Source organism: Polypterus senegalus, chromosome 7 (genome assembly GCF_016835505.1).
Source record: "Polypterus senegalus isolate Bchr_013 chromosome 7, ASM1683550v1, whole genome shotgun sequence".
Lineage (NCBI taxonomy): Eukaryota > Metazoa > Chordata > Cladistia > Polypteriformes > Polypteridae > Polypterus > Polypterus senegalus.
The window spans coordinates 56,557,162-56,579,412 of record NC_053160.1 but is presented as its reverse complement, the minus strand read 5'-3'; the positions used below and the strand labels follow the sequence as shown (position 1 = coordinate 56,579,412).

Genomic DNA, 22,251 nt, shown 5'->3' with positions numbered 1-22,251 from the left:
CAGAGTAGGTACACTACCCAATGTTGGCTTTTAACTTGTAATTGGTCTTTGTAATTTGCAAGAGAAAGAAGATGCTAATTTGGAAATCAAATATAATAAATTCTTTACATAAATGCAATTATCATTAAATTCTCAAAACTAATTTCATCACGAGACTGGTATTATAGCAGCTTGTTCAGAGTACCCTGATAATACAAATGACAAAAAAAAGCTAAGACTTATAAAAATTAGAATTGGTTAAATGTTATTGAAACTTGACTTCCATTCTATTGAAACGTATAAGTAAAAATAATGCAGAAGAAATACATGCTACATCATTCATTTAACAATTGGCCTGTCTTGCAAGGCACAAGTTGATCAAGCAAGATTGTCTATAAATATCAAATTCTGCATTGACCAAAGTGAATGCAATGTGCACAAACGCTCACCTAAAGGATTATTAGGAACACCTGTTCAATTTCTCATTAATGCAATTATCTAATCAACCAATCACATGGCAGTTGCTTCAATGCATTTAGGGGTGTGGTCCTGGTCAAGACAATCTCCTGAACTCCAAACTGAATGTCAGAATGGGAAAGAAAGGCGATTTAAGCAATTTTGAGTGTGGCATGGTTGTTGGTGCCAGACGGGCCGATCTGAGTATTTCACAATCTGCTCAGTTACTGGGATTTTCACGCACAACCATTTCTAGGGTTTACAAAGAATGGTGTGAAAAGGGAAAAACATCCAGTATGCGGCAGTCCTGTGGGCGAAAATGCCTTGTTGATGCTAGAGGTCAGAGGAGAATGGGCTGACTGATTCAAGCTGATAGAAGAGCAACTTTGACTGAAATAACCACTCGTTACAACCGAGGTATGCAGCAAAGCATTTGTGAAGCCACAACACGCACAACCTTGAGGCGGATGAACTACAACAGCAGAAGACCCCTCCGGGTACCACTCATCTCGACTACAAATAGGAAAAAGAGGCTACAATTTGCACAAGCTCACCAAAATTGGACAGTTGAAGACTGGAAAAATGTTGCCTGGTCTGATGAGTCTCGATTTCTGTTAAGACATTCAAATGGTAGAGTCAGAATTTGGCGTAAACAGAATGAGAACATGGATCCATCATGCCTTGTTACCACTGTGCAGGCTGGTGGTGGTGGTGTAATGGTGTGGGGGATGTTTTCTTGGCACACTTTAGGCCCCTTAGTGCCAATTGGGCATCGTTTAAATGCCACGGGCTACCTGAGCATTGTTTCTGACCATGTCCATCCCTTCATGACCACCATGTACCCATCCTCTGATGGCTACTTCCAGCAGGATAATGCACCATGTCACAAAGCTCGAATCATTTCAAATTGGTTTCTTGAACATGACAATGAGTTCACTGTACTAAAATGGCCCCCACAGTCACCAGATCTCAACCCAATAGAGCATCTTTGGGATGTGGTGGAACAGGAGCTTCGTGCCCTGGATGTGCATCCCACAAATCTCCATCAACTGCAAGATGCTATCCTATCAATATGGGCCAACATTTCTAAAGAATGCTTTCAGCACCTTGTTGAATCAATGCCACGTAGAATTAAGGCAGTTCTGAAGGCGAAAGGGGGTCAAACACCGTATTAGTATGGTGTTCCTAATAATCCTTTATGTGAGTGTAAAATAAATGCAAAAGTGGACTTAAAAAGAAGTGTATACATTACAAATAAAATCTGTCTCATTGCTACTCTGTATTAAATGTAAATATTTAATATTTCATTTTTAACTTAAACTGCAACACCTGTACACACAGAAAACTTGTTTTCTTTCTTCCGTGCTTTAAAACAACATCTGTTGTTTAAAATAACTGTGTAAAACAAGATATGTGGATTCAGCATTATCTATCCCATTTTTGCTACTAACACATACTTAACTGTGCCATTATATGGTAAAATATCCTGAAGCTCACATTAGAGTATTTACATCAATTTGAGAACTGATTCAGCTTAGAAGGTTTGAATGTTTATTAATATTGTGGCTTTTTCCACATGTATAACAAATATTATGCTGTACACAGTATAAACAAAACAGGAAACAGGAAAAAAAAACACTGCACATTTCATTCCAATATTTGCAGTATCACAGTATACTCTACTACAGTGGATTCAAGTTCAATCTGTGGCTTTATATCTTTATTTGATCTTTAATTAGTTGATCTTTTTTCCTTCTCTTATCTCTTATGCATTAGGAATAGTCCAACAATGTGAGATCTACATTCATAACAAATTTAGAAATACTTGTATATTTTCCATAGCTTAAAATTTTTATATTTGTTTTGTCATTTTCTTTTAATTCACTTTTTTTCTGTAGAGTTTGTGTTCATAATTGTTTCTATATAATAGCTGGTAGTGTTTTTCCTTGAATTGTAAAGGCAGCCTTTTTGCAATTATCACTTTCATCATATATCAACTAGGCCTCCTAAAAATCAACAATTCAGTCCTTATCAAACTCACTTAATTTCTTGAAAAACTTACAGACACACTGTTAAAGGATTCTGCAGTGGCTCAACAAACATTCCAAGATTTTCTAATATATCTACTTGTACAAGATTACATGAATTACTATTTCATAAAAAGAACTGTGTTAGATCCGTTTTATCAATGACTTTGAGGTATTTGAAGACCTATATACAGTCCTCATGAAGTCTTCTCCAAAGAATAAATGGATTTCAAATTCTTAGTCCGTCAGAGGAGAATGTATGTTAATTATTTTGACTTTTTTTTTTTACTGTATTTTTATTCTAATCTGTACTATTGTGTTTGTAAAATTTGTAAGTTGTGTTTTACTTATAGACTTAGTACTGTCTAAGATATACATCTTATATACACAAGTGTTAAAGTACAAAAAATTAAAAATGAAAACCAAGCTTACATCTACAGCTCATTTCTGCAAACTGATAGTGATTTTAGGAACAGCTAACCATCTAGCCAATTACTACCAATTATGGGAATCTGCATTTAACTAGCATTTGGACAAGTAACCTAGTAAAACAGTAGAAAAGTCAAAGTGTATATAGTATAAATTCCATCAATAAGTAAAAGGTGCACTAAGGAATCCTCTGTTACTGTCAAAATATATTAATAGCTCAAAAGCCTTGAAATAAACACCTACAACATGGCTTCAAGGAATCAATAATTTAAACATAGCACACTGATTAATTGAACCTACTATAATCGAACTGTGTTCTGTTCAAATGTAGTTAATTCTGATCATCATAAAGAAGCGGGGTATGGTCTTACTTTATATTGATATAAAGCCAAATAAGCTTGATTATTTGAAGTCTGCATGAGTGAAAGCATGTTATGCTTTTCAAAAGCTTGTGTCACCACCTCAGGCTTTTAAAGAAAAAACTGATACAGCTGCTTCCAATTTGGGGTTCTTAAAGAAATTATCCTGATCATCTGATTGCAATCTACAGAAGTCCCTAATCCTCAGTAACACAAAACTCTCCCACAGAGAGCTTCTAAGAAGAGCTGCCTAAAATAATACAAAAAGAAAAACTTTTTCAGACTATTATATAAAAGCTTCTTAAAAGTGATGATTACTACATCATATATACAAAGGGCCATTACAAAGTTACACGGAAGCTAGGGTACCCTCCTCCCCATTAGAGGGCAATAAAATACATTCTACTTTTAGATGCAAATATTTTTAACACAAGAAAGAAAGGTAGGATGAAACTACATGAATGGATTTGGTGGATCTGGTGAAGTCTTAGAAACTTCTTAGTAAGTTGTTAAAGAGTAGAGAAAATGTAAAGCTGTCATCAGGGATCACGTAGCACTACGCACATAACATTCATATATGTTTTACTCAAAAAACAAAAGTTAAGGAAGCAGAAGTAAGGTCTGCAACAAAAAACGGTTTGTATCATACCTATAACTTTTTGGGTTTAGGTTTTCATGGTAAATTCAATAGTAAAATGAAAGAAAGAAAGTTATATGGAGCCTGAAAGTGGAAATTAAAGAGAAATAGTCGAAGTTGGGATGTCAATTAGATTTATGGCCTCGTCACTGAAAATGTGAAATCTCTTGTATTAAAAGACTTTTCTTCCAGTTTTAAAGAACCTCACCTCAGCTGCAATTCCTGGCTTTCAGGCAACTAAAGTTTTCAGTGAGGTGTCAGGAGATTGGTTGTTAACACAAACAGGACTACCTCTGTCAAGAGAGTGTATTTCAAGCTCAACTATAACATTTCACAAGTGTCTAGAAGGACCTGTTGCAGCATTGAATATGGCATGTATGATTTGTAGAATGAGATTTTCTTTGGTTTCCTCCAGGTGCTCCGGTTTCCTCCCAAAGTCCAAACACATGCAGGTTAGGTGTATTGGCAATTCTAAATTGTCCCTAGCGTGTGCTTGTTGTGTGTGTGTGCACCCTGCAGTGGGTTGTCGCTCGGCCCGGGTTTGTTTCCTGCCTTGTGCCCTGTGTTGGCTGGGATTGGCTCCAGCACACCCCCATGACCCTGTAGTTAGGATATAGCGGGTTGGATAATGGATGGATGGATGGATTTTACTTTGGTGTTTTACCCATGCATGGTTCATGATCTGACTCTCCAGCAGTTGGTTAATCTCAACAAGTAGAGATGCTGCAAAGAAAGATATCTCTGTAGTGGTAAATAGGAGGATAACGGTTAGATCAAAAGAAAATGGTACTTATTTGAATTGGTTTTTCAGACCTAGTAAAAGAAATTCACGTATTGTTTGTAAACTTGCCAGCAAGTCTTTGGGAATAGTTCAGGATTTGGTGAGGATAAATGACAAATCCTTTGTGAGTGTGGGTCCTCTAAATGCTTTCATGGCGCATTTGACCAGCATGAATGCAATATTTATGTTATTTTTACACTGTCAAGTAATTTTTTAATGCATACACATGAAAAGGCCAATAATGACAGCTTTCTAAGATAACAAACTATTGATATTAAAATACTAAATGCATTGTACAGTTAACAATGTAAACATTTTTGCATCATGGCACGATATAAATGGCAATTTAAGAGATTAAATGTCTGTATGGCAAGACAAATTAACATTTAGAGATATAACATCTCAAACATTATTTCAGATTACCTAAAGTGCAGTTCATTTTTTCAGACATCTCTTTAATTTCTTTTGTATTTTCAGATATTTACAGTAAATACTAAGATATTTGAAATGCATTTTGAAATGTATCACATTGACCTTCTGTAAATTTCAAGATATATGAAACTGACTTAGAGGTATTTCAAAATCACTTTATGTTGTAATTTCTTTTTTTATCTGTAGAATATTCTGTCCATTGCAAGATATTGCAAAATGTAACATAAGTACCGGTAATTTGAAATGACTTTAAATGATTTCCATTATTTCAAAATGAACAAGAAGTTATTTGTATATACCTGGAAGAATTTTCAGATAAATGTAATTATACAGTGTGTGTGAAAATTATGTTAACACTAATGGATTATTTTTATCTCAACCACACCTTTCCAGGCCGATGGATAAGTTGCGGTAGACTAGTGCCATGGCCTCCACACTCCCCTGATTTGACACCCTGTGATTTCTGGTTATGGTGTATGGTGAAGGAGAGCATGTGTAGCAGAAAATGATATCAATGACCTGAAGGACAGAATGAGGACTATGGTATCATCTATTCTCTGCGAAATGTGTGTCCGGGCTTTAAATGGTACTGTTGCTCGTTGGTTGTTGTGTGTTTTTTTTTTTATTATTTTTCTCCAGCCGTCTGGAGTTTTTGTTTTTTCTGTCCCCTGGCCATTGAACCTTACTCTTATTCGATGTTAATTAATGTTGATTTATTTTGTTTTATAATTGTGTCTTTCATTTTTCTATTCTTTAATATGTAAAGCACTTTGAGCTACTGTTTGTATAAAAATGTGCTATATAAATAAATGTTGTTGTTGTTGTTGAACATGATGGCAAAAAGGTTGAGACATTCCTGTAAATCATCTTGCACATATGAAGTATGTTTTGTGAATAAATTGTTTCTGCCATTCAAATGTTAACATAATTTTGACTCATCCTTTATTTTAGACATCTCAAAATAATTTCCTGTTATTTTCAAGATATTTTACAATGTATTTAAAATAACCTGAATTGAACAAATTTTAGATATCTTGAAATATATTTTTATTTCTTATATAGAGGAAAAACCTATTTTAAGAAATCAATATATGTATTTGGGATATCTAATGTATTTTAGTTATCTAATATGTGAAACAATGTGAAGCTACCTAAAAGTGTATTTTGAGATATCTTTATTATATTCAATATATCTTGAAATAACAACCAGACCAGTTTGAAGTATCAAAAATGTATTTCTAGCTATATTAAAAGAGCTCTCTGTTCCTTTAAAAGTATCTAAAATACATTTTAGATATTCCAAATGATCAGGAAATTATTTCAAGAGATTTCTAAATGTTAATTTTATTTTTCATTCTATGGTAAGCCAAAATACTTGTGAATTTTTTTATATCTTTAAAGGCTGTTCAACTTTTCAGACTTCTGAAACTTTCAGTATCTGTCCTAAATAATTTTTTCAATAGTCATTAGAAGTGTTGCTGAATGTTTTCTTTAAATATCCAAAAGCAAAGTATAAATGCAGCAATAAAGATTTTTATTTATGAATTATTGAAAAAGACATAGTTCTGATTATTAACCCAAAATTGAGATATTCCAGATTGAGACAATAACGAAACAGTAGTCATTTTTATATTTTAGCCTTTCGAGTATAGAATATATAGTGGCTCAATGCTTATGTTTTCTGTAGAATTTTAAACATTGTTGAGTGCGCTAGTGAAATATTTTTTACTCAGATTAAAAAACATATTACCATAAAAAATTCAAAAATGAAACATAGTGTGCTAAAAACTGAGTATTCATAAACTGTAGAAAAGCTTAATTAAGGTTCAATATGGGACCATAAATAAAGAATTTATTATTGTTTTCTTGACAACATAATGCACATTTTTAGGTTTTTAATATGTTGTGTCGAAAATGACCACAGTGTGACCCATACCTAATTTCTAATAGCATAACACAAGTTTCATGACAGGTTAGTTAATTCACAGGGAAGTATTTTCCAAATTATGAAGCTAGAAAAGCATGTTTTTCCACTTTCACCAAAGCACCTCCATGATTGATATACTAGCATTCCAACGTAATAATGTATTTAAATTTCTTGTTCCTACCTTCTGTGTTGGAGATAGGAGTGGCATCACATTTGCTCTCACACTGCTGCATTGTCAATGGGCGAAGATTTTCAGCACATTCATTTGAGGTTTGTCCAGTATAGGAGAGGCACTGTACAGTGCGCATCTGTTGACCCAATCCACACTGTGCTGAGCACTGTGAAGATATGAATATTACTTTGAAAAGTACTGTATGAGAAAATACACATATACATAATGTACAATATGTATCAATATGTATCATTTTTTAATTTTATTATTTATTTGTAGTGAGAAGTCAAGCAAAATGACACTTTTTATTGGCCAATTAAATAGATTACAATATGCAAGCCTTCAAGGCAAATCAGGCCCCTTCTTCAGGCAAGATGTAATGATTAAAATGATGAAAATAACTATACTGTAACTAATAACTAATTATACCGTAACTTACAATATTTTGATGAGCTATTAGAAGCTGTTCAATCAAAGCAATCTAATCTACATTATTTTGAATGGCTTTATGCTACAATTTTATATAAACATAAACCAAAGTTCTTTATTTCCATAAAAAGAAGGTGAACAATAAATTTGAGAAAGGCTACTGTTAAATGCAAGGCTGATAAATAATTTATAATGTATAATGAAACTACATTCCAAAACAAAAATCCATCCATCCATTATCCAATCCGCTATATCCTAACTACAGGGTCACGGGGGTCTGCTGGAGCCAATCTCAGCCCAACACACCAAAACAAATAACAAAACCAAATATTCTTTTTTATGTAAAAAATCATTCTTAAAATGATTAAAGGATCAAAGCAAATGCAAACCTGTAAAAATGCTAAATATGAGAACTCAGCTTTTTGCCAGATACAAGTAATTTTGAATACCCTAACCCTAACCCTAATTTTTTGTGGTTTTGCTTGTTAGTAATTACTATACATTGTTGGCTGAAACCACTGAAAGTTTACTAAATGATGTGTCAAACTGGTTGAATGTGAACTAGCAATCTCGTGGTTCAAACTTTAGTGCCTCGCTACACTATACTACCTGCATGAAAACTCAGAAAATAACTTATCCTAAAAAAAACTTTAGGTGGATTGATGATTTCAAAAAAATTATGTCCAAATGTTTATTGGCAGATTCTCTGTGAGTTTAATTGCATTCTAGTTATAAGTTGAAAAATCTTCAACTAGTTCTGACAGAATGCTATAAACAATTATGGTATTTCAAGGTTGAATCCTTAACCACAGTACATGACAAAACTTTAGACCACACCACACTTCTTGTCCGGTTCTAGTGGTTAGAAGCATATCAGAAAGAAGCAATGCACATTCTTAACCATAATAACATTTTATTGAAAAAATTTTGGATAAAAGATATGTTAACGGCTAAGCAAAATTGTGCAAAGCCTGAAGACCAGGCACATCTTAGTCTGTCCAGTACCAGAACCACAGGACAAATCCAGGATAAAATGTATTATACTCTTTTCACCATGCTTCCCAATCTGATGTCAGATTTCCCAATTCTACTGTGATCCAAAACTTCAGTCTGTGACATCCACAGTCCTGTTGTTCTTTCCATACCTTGCCCTATAGATGAGTAAAGGAAGAGGTGCACCTGCAACCCAAATTTTATACAACATCTCTAAATTGCCCAATCCTCTGCCAACTTTTCCAGTTCACCATTCTACCCACACAATGATGTCTGCAGCCCCACCTCCATAATCTTGTGTGTTACTCTCCATCTCACCCACTGAGGTCTGCCAGTGAACAACATCTGCTGATGCCATTTCTGCGTGGTATCAAGTCTTAATCCAGACTCTTTTCCTGTATAGTTCCCAGTTGGTGGAAAGAGCTTCCCGCCTCCATCCGTGCTGCTGACTCCCTCAATTTATTTAAGAATTAATTGAAGACCCATCTGTTGTGTGAATATATGTCTAATTGATCAAAGGAAAACAAAAACTGTGCTCTGTGATCTTTTATATTGTTGGTTATTTGTTGTTTAATTTTAATTGTCTTATCGATTATAATCTATGATTGTATATTATTAGTTATTACTTCTTTTCATGTGCGGCAATCAACTTTTGTTACCTGTTCCAGTTACACTTGCTAGACAAAAGGTCCCAGCCTAATGTTGCTCAATTATGTTTACCTCTGTTGTAAGTTGCTTTGGATAATAGCCTCTGCCAAGCAAATAAAAGTAAATGTAGTTACGTTAATGGTGGGTGTGAACTGTGAACCATCGACGTGAACATGAAATAGTTCATCAACAATTCACGTTAGATTAAAAAAAACATTTAATAATAATTTGCTGCCAATAAATTATAGAAAATCTACCAAATACCTTTAAGTAAGAAAGAAATGTTGTAATATAAAGTGACCCATTACTGTTTAATTTTCAATTAAATCATTCACCTCCTTTAACAACCTTTTATAGTTTATATTTAGACTGGACTGGACTGCCAATACTGATGCTCTGCATAAGAGAGGACAGAGCCGACTATACTTTCTTAGAAGGCTGGCGTCCTTCAACATCTTTCTATCAGGTTGTGGCAGGCGCCCTCTTCTACACGGTGGTGTGCTGGGGAGGCAGCATAAAGAAGAGGGATGCCTCACGCCTGGACATACTGGTGAGGAAGGCAGACTCTATTGTAGGCATGGAGCTGGACAGTTTGACATCTGTGGCAGAGAGACGGGTGCTGAGCAGGCTCCTGTCAATCACGGAGAATTCACTGCATCCACTAAACATTATCATTTTCAGACAGAGAAGCAGCTTCAGCGATGGACTGCTGTCACCGTCCTGCTCCACTGACAGACTGAGGAGATCGTTCCTCCCCCACACTATGCGACTCTTCAATTCCACCTGGGGGGGGGTAAAGGTTAATATTATACAAGTTATTGTCTGTTATACCTGCATTTTTCTCACTCTTTAATTTATTGTTAATATTGTTTTTTATCAGTATGCTGCTGCTGGAGTATGTGAATTTCCCCTTGGGATTAATAAAGTATCTATCTATCTATTTATCTGTCTATCTAATGAAACTAAATGTGTTTACCACACGTTTTGCTCTTGGTAAAAAACATGGATTTGTGAAAGTGAAATTAAATATTTAAGAGAGGTACATAATTGATAGCAGTTATAAAAAGCAAACTGAGTTTAATACTACTCCTTCCTTCCTTCCGCTGCACATCAATATCTGAAGTGACCGACCATATACAGAAATTAAAATGTTTAGCCTTTATGTTAGTATGTCGACTGGGCTGCACTATTGGCTCCTTTCACATCTGCAGTACTTTTTCCTTGACAGACCTGTCTTCAGCTGCTACTTGGCAATAAAAAATGGGTTACAGTTATGTGATGAGAAAGGAATTAGGCAATAATAAGAGAAACTATGTTTTCCTTCTTCACATTATTATTTTACATTCTAACTTTTGAGAAAGCCATTCGGTACTTTAGTGATTCTTCATTTGCTGATTTCATGTTCCTGACCTTTCACCTTCTCTTTGGATTTTATTGCTGCTTAGTGTTAATTTCCATACATCTTACTTGTGCGTTGTGTATTAAGCTCCAGCCTGTGATCTACAATACTCTTTCCAGAATGTAGATATTAAATAGATATAATTGTATAGCCTTGACAGATGATCATGGCTCCTCATTTCTCTTTGTCATCATTCTCACCACGGTAAAATAATCTTTGACTGAAAATCACTAGAAAATCTGTGTAGTGTGACAGATACCATACCTGTTCCAATCATTTGTTTCACATGAATAGTACAACTTGTTTCCCTTTAAATTCAATGAATGAATTTTTGATCCTCTTCCCAAAACTTCACACAATGTACCACTGCAGGTGCAACTCTATACCCAAAACACCATTTGTGGTTTCTCATAAGCACCACCTCGAGAACTGTATCAATGATATTAGCTTATTCTCTTAATGGGTGCCAACAATCAATAGCAACAATTTCTCCATTGATATTTAAAATCAAAAGCCTGCCTTTATTTAGCCATGATAATGCTTAATCTTCTTCTTCTTCTTAGTGTACCTGAATATGTCTAATGGTCAGGACCCATAATAGCACTGGGGTTTATGCTGCTCTCTTTCCATTTCATTAGGCAGTACCTTTTCCAAGTTACTTCACAAATAGTAAGGGCATGATGTCGGTGTTCCCTTTGGAGAAAGAACATCCATGTTCTTCCTCACACAAAGGTGGGACACCATAAGTCTTCTTGGGGTCTTTGTTTCACTGTTCTGTCACTCATTAGAGCCAGGATTAAGGCAAGAATTCAGACAGTGTTATCAGGTTAAGTGTGATCAAGAGCAGTGTCAACTCTTAAATACTTTGTTTCGTAGACATATTCATGAACTTTGTAACCCCTAAGCACTTATATCTTCTACATCAACAATCTTTATGATGTTGATACATTATCTCTCTGATTTACAAAGAATGTCTAATAGTCAATCTTGCCTTAAAATATACAGAATATTTAAACAGGTAGAAGAATTTATTCCAATCAAGAACTTTTTTTACACACAGTGAATCAAAAATAATAATACACTACCAACCCTGCAGTCCCCACTGTAAATTTGTCATATTTGTCTTTTGGGCCAATATCTCTTACTTGCTTGAAATATTTTACAAGTCTGGGTGCCTAATCCCACATTTTCACTATACTACACGACACTTAAATATAAACTTAAACAATGACTGAACAGCCTCTAAGCATGTTTAAATACTCAGCAGCAAATATTTTCTCTGAGATATACTATGTATTTCCAGGTCCAAAACATTTTTATTGATGATTGATTCAATGATAATGTATTGTACTATATTCTCAAAAAAATCTTGAATAAAAAATAAAAATCAATAAAGTACACATTATGCCTATTAAATATGAATTAAATATTTCCTAATATATTAGGCAGATACAAAATTATACAGAATACTTGTTAAAAATAGTATATCATTTTGCTTTATAATTTTTATTCAATAAATGTAATAAACAGACTGGAATTTAATATTAATTTCAGCCTAAAAATATTGACTTACCAAACCCCATTCTCCAGTAACCCAACGAGGAGGTGGACAACGGCCAAGTGTACAACGAATCCTCACAGGTGGTTTACTACCCTCTGGACACTGGTTAAGTGGAAAGTTCTTGCTGAGGTCACTACTTTTGCACAGGACAATGCGATGCTTAAAACCTTGACCACATTTTGGTGTACACTTGGCGATGAAAAATAAAACACAAGGTTTATTATTGACACAATACTGAATAAACAATAGAACAATTATTAAAAGCAACAACACATTAGCATACACAATTTTAACTAAAAGCAGTGGCAGTAATTTCCAGAAAACTTTTAATGTTTCAGTAACTATGACTTATTTCAAATAGGAAGGTTTTGAGTTTCTCATGATAATGTCCTACATGAAAGTTATGATTGATATACCATGTGCCTTTTACAGGGAACATCACAATGCATTGAACAAGCACGATGCAATAGAACTTTTTAAAACAAGTATATCTTTACAAATTGAGTGGGCATCTACTGGATTCCAAATATATCTATTTCTACAATGAACCTGCTTGTGAAAAAGAAATACAGTAGTATTTCACCCAAGACAATGTGAGTGGGTTTTGGTTTGTACCATTTTCCATTGTTCATACTGTATACTCCCAGAAACAATAGGAATTCATTATATTATAGATTGGGACTCTATAAATCCAATTAATATTTATTTGTCTCTTCCATTTCTTTCTGTTAAAAGCATAATACCAGCTTATGTTAAAAAATAACATTCTTAGACTAGCATAACATGATTTGGAGTGGCTGGAGGCTGGAACCTAGTGTCGAAACATTGAGTGGATTAAAAATACTTTTATATTTATGTTTCATCCTAAATTTTGAATAAAATTGTTTAAAATTATGAAAGGCTATCATGCTACTTTTAAGTTGATTAAGATTACCCAGAAGTCCTCTTGCAAGTTTAACAAAAGCATAAATACTTTGTTTGAGGTTTATTTTACAGCTGATGTCTCAAGAATGTAGGCACTGGTTACAGAGGTCTCAAGATGCTTCTATGGTTCTTTTGGATATACAGTATTGTGGATTTCTTATCACTCTGTATGATAGTTAAGAAAAACTTCCATATCTTGGAGAGTTACTATGGTGTTAAAATTTCATTGTGTGAAGACAATTAGCCTTAGAGAAGACTGATGAATTCAAAGCATTCTTCTATGGTGTTATAAACTTTTACACAGTAATGAGCACTTCCATTGTTCTTACATCATAAATTGAGGCATTGTGTATTAAATTAACATTATGTTGGTAATACTGGAATAGCAAAATTAATTGCATGCAATTTGATTTGTTGAAACTCATTAAGTATAAAATCAGTAAAGGCATACAAAATTAGGACACCAGTGATCATTCTCCACCAACAATCGGCCTTTTTAACCAAACCACAGAGATATACATAAAATTGGTGTAGAGGAGTTTAAGGTCACCACAGGTGCAGAAAGAGTGGTGATGTAAGGGCTACATCCTTCACTCTACTGGAAGACACAGCACCTAGTGTTTGTAACTGGTAAAATGCTTGTAATTAGCAATGCTATAAAGTGAGCAAATGGATTTCTGCTTAGTAGTACTGTATATAACAAAGAGTACAATTTAGGAGAAATAAATAAAATAAAATAAAAATAAAATAGATAAAGTAAACTTTGCATTAAACAAAGTTAACATTTTTGATGATCATCATTTGTTCTACCTTTTCTTGCCTATAAGTATATACAGTATGCACTCGCCTTTTATACACTAGTCTAGCAGTATAATTTGGGCGATGCATTTTCACATGCAACACTCGATTGACATTATTTGAAGTATATTTGATCTATTTTCTAAATCTTTTTTTATCAAAGAAAGGATCAAGTATAGTCCCAATGCTTTTCTTTGTAAAACCAAGGCAAACATACTGGCTGTAATTGTAAAAGATGCATGGAATAATCCATCAGAAAGTTCAGTGGGAAAGTCACAGATAGCCAGCTGTAAACCAGATTATGATTGTGTGCACAGGAGCTGTCTGAACAAGCACAAGGGCCTCTTACTTTGTAAAAAAGGTTTGAGGTGGCTGAATTTGCCTTGCTTCTGGCAAACATGCTATATTTGCTTCACACACATGTTGACAAGGAAGAAAAAATGCTCATGTTTGCTCTGAGTGCAAGTAAACACTAGACCAGATTTAAGAATTTGCTAGCGATTCAACATATAAGTCCTTACTGAATATGTTCATATTTAAACCTTTGAATGCTGACTTTTCCTTGTACTCTCCTTTTCTCTGCCTTGATTTTTAACTCTCTACATAATTAATCTACTATAAACCACAGCACAAGAAAGAATATCACATTATTTTTTAACGCAAACCTTTCATAGTGCAAGTTTATACAGTGATTGATTATATCATAACTACAATGCTCAATCTTGTTAAAAATACCATGTGTCCTTTTCTAAAACTGTTAATGCTTAACTTACAGATATAATTTGTGCAGTTTTGACTTTACCTCTGACCAGTCCAAGGCTACCCACTGAGGTGGACAAGACTGATTGTTGCAAGCCTCTTTTTCTATTGGTCGATGCGTCAGGCAGTGACTGTCTTCTAAAGTTTCCTCTTCTGCTGGCCCAATTCTTCTGATACAAAGTACAGTTCTAGAGCGTGTTCCCCCATCACATGTTTTGCTGCATTCTGTCCAGTCACCGATAAACCACCTGTATAATATTTCAAGGCAATTGGATGAAATGGGCAGGTAAGCAAACACAATAATGTTTCAAAAATAAAAGTAATTTGTAAACTATTGTTTTATATAATCTTTCAATCACTTTGCATTTGTGTCATTTGTTAATAGCTGCATTCCTGACTGACATGGCTCTATGAGAACATGCAATGACCTCAAAGAAAGGCTATCCAGCGACAAACAATTTTTACAAAGATAAATCCTAGGCAGACAGAGGTCATAACAAAGGTTCATGTTTGGAGACACAATGGTTTAAACAACAACCTGGAGAAATTAGCATACATGCAGATGGATATTTGAGCTTTGCAACATGGCAGTGGCTCTAGCATAAGCCAAATGTTTCAGAAACACAGAAAGTTAACTATGCTGGCCCTACATTTTGTTTTCTAGAGCTTTCTTCACATTTTGACTATACATACAGACAGACTGGATATCTGCCTGTATTAACTAACTTAAAAATTATCTATAAAACACCTTTGTACTGAAATCCTTTTTAAAAAAAATTGATCCTTTGAAAAATGCAGTGCAAAACAGTAAAATGTGCTCACAAAGTACATGTGTAAAAAGATGAAAAAATGTGCTTTAAAATGTAATGGATTCCTTTAAACAAAGTAATATTACTGCAAAAAATGCAAATTTAAAAGTAAATATGGTGAAAGACAGAAATTAGAAAAGCGGCATAAAATGTGCTCATCTGGCTTCTAAACACGACAACTGAGAGCAACACTATACTTATTGATGTCTGCCTACTGAAACAATGCTGGGTCGAAATGAGTGTACATGAAAAGCTCATATGTATCAGTGGATATGGGATTGTAAGATCATATGTATCCCACGGAACTGAAAAAATGATTTAATCTTTAGAGGGCCACATATAAGCTATAAGTGATGGTGATCTTAGTGGCAATATGTACTGCCATTTTAGACCATGCCTGGTCAAATATTAACAGCAAATTAAGTAAATCTGTTTTCTCTGACACAGATGTCACATGCTACAGAGACCCTGAACTTCTCACTCACAGCCAAAAGGGACCTGTCACATACATAGATATCAACAGGGGTTAAAGGGCTATGCTACTCTATTTAACTCAGTTACTCTCCAGTCGAATGATGAATATCTAAAAAATGCATGGAGCACTGCCAAATTAATTTCTTCATCATAGAAATTAACTTACTATATTAAGTGACAAATCATGCTAATGTGGGGAATGAGCAGAAAAGAGCAGCCTTTGGAAAGTTTTATTTAAAGACCAGGAAATGGAAAGTGATGGGGAAAACAAGGTAAGCTCATTGTCAGAAACTCTAAAATTTGTTTTTAACAAAGCCCAAGATGTGATAGAAAATCCACAGTAAGCATGGACATAGTGAGAGGATCGAAAGTCAGGAGATTATAACGTTAACAAAACCAAATTAAAGCCAAGAAATGGCCATAACCACAAAATCAAGAATGATCATAACAAGCAGCACACTAAGATTTATATAAAAAAAAATCCCTCAACTTGGACAACAAGAAAGTGTGTGACGCTATAATGCCACAGTAATGATATCTGGTGTTACACATTCCCGATTGTTCTGCCTAACAACCACCTGGTATCCATGCAAAACAAAGACACAATATGACAACACAGGGGAACCTATTTTGAATGAAACGAATAAAAATGAAAAATAAATGTGTCCACTAAAAATGTAATTTTCAAATCACTTAAAACCAACCAGGTAAATCATATGGCATTACACAATATTTGTAATGTACACTTGTAGTATTGAATTCAATTTTCAAACATAGTAATTCCAGTAAACTGATTAAATAGTGATGAGAAGATGGAATCTGGATACTTATTTTTCACAAATGCATCATTTAATTTTCTTTAATCAACACAAGGATGTAACCCTCCAATCCTTTTTGTCAACAAAAAAAATCCTGCTCCAACAGGAGCATTACATGGTTATGAAACTATTTTCAAAATTTTCATACTTAAGCTGATATTGCCTCAGTCTCAAATCAGCAGAGAGCATAAAGTTTTACCTTAAAAAGAGGGGCGGGAAACCACCAGCTAATCAATCAGGCAATAGTACTGATGGTGCAAGGGTAAAATTATCACATAAACCAAATCAAACAAAAAGACATAAGTCAAAGTCTAAGAAACCAGAATAATCAGGAATAGTTATAACAAACAGCACACTAGATTTATAAAGAAAAATCCAAAAACTCGGAAAACTAGGAAGTACACAACCCTGATCATTATACTGGTGCAGTAATCTTGTCTAGCAACAACGTGGCATCCATGCACAACAAAGGCACAAAATGATGTTGCCACAAGAGGACTTATTCAGAATTAAATGTTATTAAAAACATAACAAAAGAAAAAAAAATAAATGTATGCCTAATTCCTTACGAGCCCATTTACACCCAAGTGTCTTTGTAGTGCTTTAAAGTTAGGCCAGAATGCTCCTAAACCATTTGAAAAGTTATTTGCCATTTTTTCATTCCCAATTTGAGCTCCTGGGTGAACACTGGCCAATGTACCAACAGATCATACTATTTCAAAATATCTTTACCAAATAACTGAATTAAAACTAAATTTTAATAATAGACTTCTGTTGCTGTATTGCAAGTAGTGCTCTGTTTTCTGCCTTGGCGTGTGATTGAACCCCTGATCATTGTCCACCACATTTGCTTCTTGCCTTACACTCTCTGTTGCTGTAATAATCACTGGCTCCCTGTTACCCTAAACTGGGCAGATTCAATTTACCTCTAAATCAGCAAGGCCCTTAACCTGCAATTGCTGAGCGCTTTGAGTAACTGATAAAAAAGCGCTATATAAATGTAATGTATTATTATTATTAAATACATGCAGTATTAAATGTGTATGAATTTTACATACGTTGAATTCTTTTGTGTTGATTACTGCTGTGCACGATAACCCTTCCTAACAAGCTGATATTAGACGACTGGCTCATGCACTTGCATGGTGATGTATCAGCAGCAGCAGGCATTTTTTTTTCAAGATCTTTTGAGAGTCTTCATTTTTGTTTAATAGGCTTATTTATTCAGCAAAATTCAAAACTCATATATCACTTTGCACAATAATTTATATACCCAACTAGTAATAATTGAGTTTCAGAAAACTCTTGGAATTTCAATTGGGTTTAAAAAAGGATCAGTCCAAAGCTATCGAGGAATATGAACCACCTGCCTTAGTTTTTTGCTAGAAGTAAATCAGTGCATGAAGCTGCACATGGGTAACTGAGGCAAATCCTGCAACACTACTTAAAACAATTCTAAAAGAAATGGGGAGGATTTGGCAGTGTGTCAATACATATACAGTATTTATCCAGAGCAAAGAAGTTTATTTTATTTCCATAAAAACAAATGCACACAGGAAATTTTGTGAACAGCTGTCCAAAACCCTCTTGGGTCACTAATAAACCAAATAAATGAAGTTTTGAAATGCTTAACTTTTCAAAATGAACAAGGACAGACATACAACAGGAAGATTAATAAATTATACCGTACAAACAAAAATTCATACTGTTCACCATTGGTAAGTTTACAGTACTATATATGCTTTTAATCACAAACATACAATAAACTTAAATGTAAAGTACTGCTGGAATGTTTCAGTTGGAAGTGAATAAATAAAGACAGCACAAGTGCTTTTACTTCACAGATGTGAAGAGAATTTATAAAACAAAAAACTTAATAACGTTGCCTGATTGATAGGATGCTATATAAATCTGCCAATAATTATGGTTTATCACTTAGAGCCCATTACTTTGTACAATGTAATTTCACTTACATCACTTATAGCTGGCATCTCTATAAAGTAAATGCAATATTACTTATGGAGCCAACAGCAGTAACAGAGCTGGAAGTGCTGGATGAGATAAGTTGTATACATTTTCTTTTTGTACCTATAAGTAGATATCCTGACAGCACAACACCATTCTGTCACAGAATAAAAATCAACAGGGACCAGGGTGATACAGAAGGACTAGCAAGTGAAAACATTAACCAACACATAAGCAGAATTCATAAGCAGAAAAACATAATGATTCTGCTTCAAAACCCAATGCAAAAACCAAAATTTCAAGAACCTAACTGTAAGTATGAAAAACTATTTTATATCAAGAATCACTAATTAAAGTATTAACCTCCTTAGCATTAGACCCGAGCGTCACTCAAGCTGTAAAAACAGTGCTAAAAGCGTAAGTCCCAAGCGTCACTCGGGCAACTAAATAGAAGCGTCTCACGTAAGCATTAGACCCGACGATTACTTGGGCCATAAAACTGCCAACAATGTTAGGGCCGAGAGTTGTTCAGGAAGCAATATAGGTGTGTCTTGTGTAAGTGACAGGTCTGAGTGTTACCCATGCAACGATACAGACACGTCTTCTCCTAGCCTCATAAGAAACCTTTTTCAGCAGCCCAGGTGTTGCACACTCTTGATAATGATATGAGTAATGAGGACAAAGTGAATCTGTCTTCAGGTAGTGAAAATAAAATGGACAGTGAAATTGAAAGTGATTCTGCTGAACTTGAAAGTGAAGCTCATGTCAATTGCACATGTGCATTGTGTTGTTCAAAAGCTGATCAGTCTGGAATGGAAATCCAGAAGGAATCACACTACTATTGTCCTGACTTTGACGTTTGATTATGTGTTTCTTCTGTGCTTCAAGATATACCACACAAACCACATATATTGACAGTATATACCAGGGGTGGCCAACCAGTCAGAGACCAAGAGCCACATTTTTTACTGTGTTACCGCAAAGAGCCACATCATACACATGGGCGCACATGAACATCACCCATCCCTTCCACACACACACACACACGCACACACACCTCTGCTCAGCCAGATTTATTGTAAATGTCACACACCAACATGATAATGACAGAAATTGACTCCTACAGTACTAAAACCACAGGCCAATCATTTTCAACAATGAACATTGTGTGCACTGTCTCACACACACAAACTCTTAGTTCAACCAAGTCCACAAACAAAAATATAATAATTTACAATAGCGTTTTTCTTTTACTATGCATGTTGCTTAGTGGGACTTCTGGCATTCCTTGCCTTGAACAATCCTCTTCAAATCTGGCTTGTATTCCGTTGTTGCCACTCGAAGCAATTCTTTCACATGGGTGTCAGTCAGAACAGATCGATGCTTTGATTTCACGTGTTTCAGGGTAGAAAACACAGACTCGCAGATATGTATGTTGAACCAAACATTGACAGTATCTTAAGCGCAGCCTGTTTGACATTGGGGTATTTTTCCATTGGCACACTTTTCCAGAACTCAATGGTCCCTTCCCTTAAAGCAGGTTTCAATTGGTCCTCCTCACAAAGATTGATCATCTCCAACTCAACCGCAGCCTCATCTGTGACTAGCGGGGCTTTCAAACAGTCAGTCTATGCATTAAATGAGTCGACGAGGAACGTAATCTGTGGCCTTTTCAGTTGTAGATCACAGAACCTGGTCACAAAGCTTTCGTGCAGGTTTTCAACCAGTGTTGCATATCTGGCTCTTTGCTTATTCAGGGCGGCGCTGGTGACTTGCCCGCTGGCTTTTAGAAGAGTGGGAAAATGCGTTAAACATTCAGTCTGTTGACAAACACAGACACACTTTGCACCAGGTCAGGCAGCATTTTTAACTTACCCTGCAGGGTCAGGTTCAGTCTGTCCAAGTGACACAGCATGTTGACCAAAAAGGCCAGATCCATAATCCACTTGAGGTCAGAGAGCTCGGGATAGTCCTTGTCCTCCTCCATTAACAGTTTCACAGCATCCAAAAGCTCAAAGAAGCAAGAGAGTACTTGGCCTTTTGACAGTCACCTCACAGTGCAGTGCAGCGGCAGGTCACCTGGAAGCCATTGGTCCAGCTCAGCGATGAGATTCTTGAAATGCCTGTGGTTAAGTGCATGTGTGCGGATATAGCTGACGATTTCCATCATAGGCTTCATGATGTTGTCTAAATTCAATGATTTAGACACGAGTTGCTCCCTGTGGATGATGCAGTGGAAATTCCAAAACTCGGGAAATCTTTGGTCAGCTTTGCACAGCCCCACAAGCCCGTTCACAGATCCGATCATGGCTGGCGCTCCATCCGTGGCTATTGCAGTTAGTTTCGGTATGGGCAAATTTGCTTTCACAAATACAGCCATCATTGTTTCTTTCACATCTATGCCAGGGGTTCTGTCTTTTAATGGCACAATATCAAGGAGTTCTTCTTTGATCACACAATCGTTTGACACACACCGTGCAAATATTGCCAACTGAGGCTTGTCTTGTATGTCACAACTCTCATCCAATGTGACACTAAAATACTCACATGCTTGAAGGTCAGAGTGCAACTGTGATTCAATAGCCATGTTAATGTCCGATATTCTGTGTTCAACAGTTTGGCGGGACAGTTGGACGTCTGATACCATGCGTTTTGGTTTGTTGTTTTTAGGAGACAAGATTTCAACAACATCACTGACGCAATTTTTAACAAACTCTCCTTCATTGTATGGCTTTTTAGCCCTTGCAATGTTCCAAGCCAGTTGATACGATGCGAGCGTTACGGTCTCTGAACGATTCGTAAATTTTCAGAAAAACTGTTTCTGCTTTTCTGCCTGAGTTTTCAAAGTGACCAACTCATGCTTGCGAAGTTCAGTCACCTTTGGAAATTCCTGGTCGATGTTAGCATGGAGTGAGCTGAAGTGGCGCTGAAGACTTGAAGCTTTGAAATGCGCTAATGACGCCTGACATATAAGGCAGAATGGCTTTCCATTACATTCAACAAAAAAATATAAACTCTCCCACTCTGTTAAAAACGTCCTGTGTTCATCTTCAGATTTTCGTTTTGCTCTGCATTTTTTCCCTGCCATTTTGAGAGCAAACTTGACACAAATTGTTTACTTAAATGATCTTGCCCCTACTAGGAAACTTTGCGGTATTTTCATCTCACGCACATGCACATTTGACGAAAATACCATATTGAACTCAAGCAAAGCGAACACGAACATTAAAAAAAAATACGCAAACACAAACTTCGATATGAACGCAAGAGCTGCATGAAACCAGGCAAAGAGCCGCATGCGGTTCAGGAGCCGCGGGTTGGCCACTCCTGGTATATACTTTGTACTATTATTGTTTTGCACATTTTACAGAACAAAGATCAGATTTAATAAATATGCAATGTGGTAGTAATGACCTTCACCCTCTGGGTGACCAAAAACCTCTACGTGAAAACAGGCAGGAGGTTTAAGTCATAA

General features: G+C 35.5%; 1 protein-coding gene across 1 annotated transcript in view; it reads right to left on the bottom strand.

The window, feature by feature from the left end:
- The window catches only part of adamts6 (ADAM metallopeptidase with thrombospondin type 1 motif, 6), a 311,123-nt gene that overhangs the window by 5,665 nt on the left and 283,207 nt on the right, over window positions 1–22,251 (bottom strand). Inside the window, exons 22-24 of the mRNA XM_039758682.1 lie at window positions 14,754–14,958; window positions 12,242–12,418; window positions 7,209–7,365 (exon numbers count right to left, since the gene is read on the bottom strand). Of these exons, the coding sequence (XP_039614616.1) occupies window positions 7,209–7,365; window positions 12,242–12,418; window positions 14,754–14,958 (539 nt within the window). The remainder of the gene's footprint in view (window positions 1–7,208; window positions 7,366–12,241; window positions 12,419–14,753; window positions 14,959–22,251) is intronic.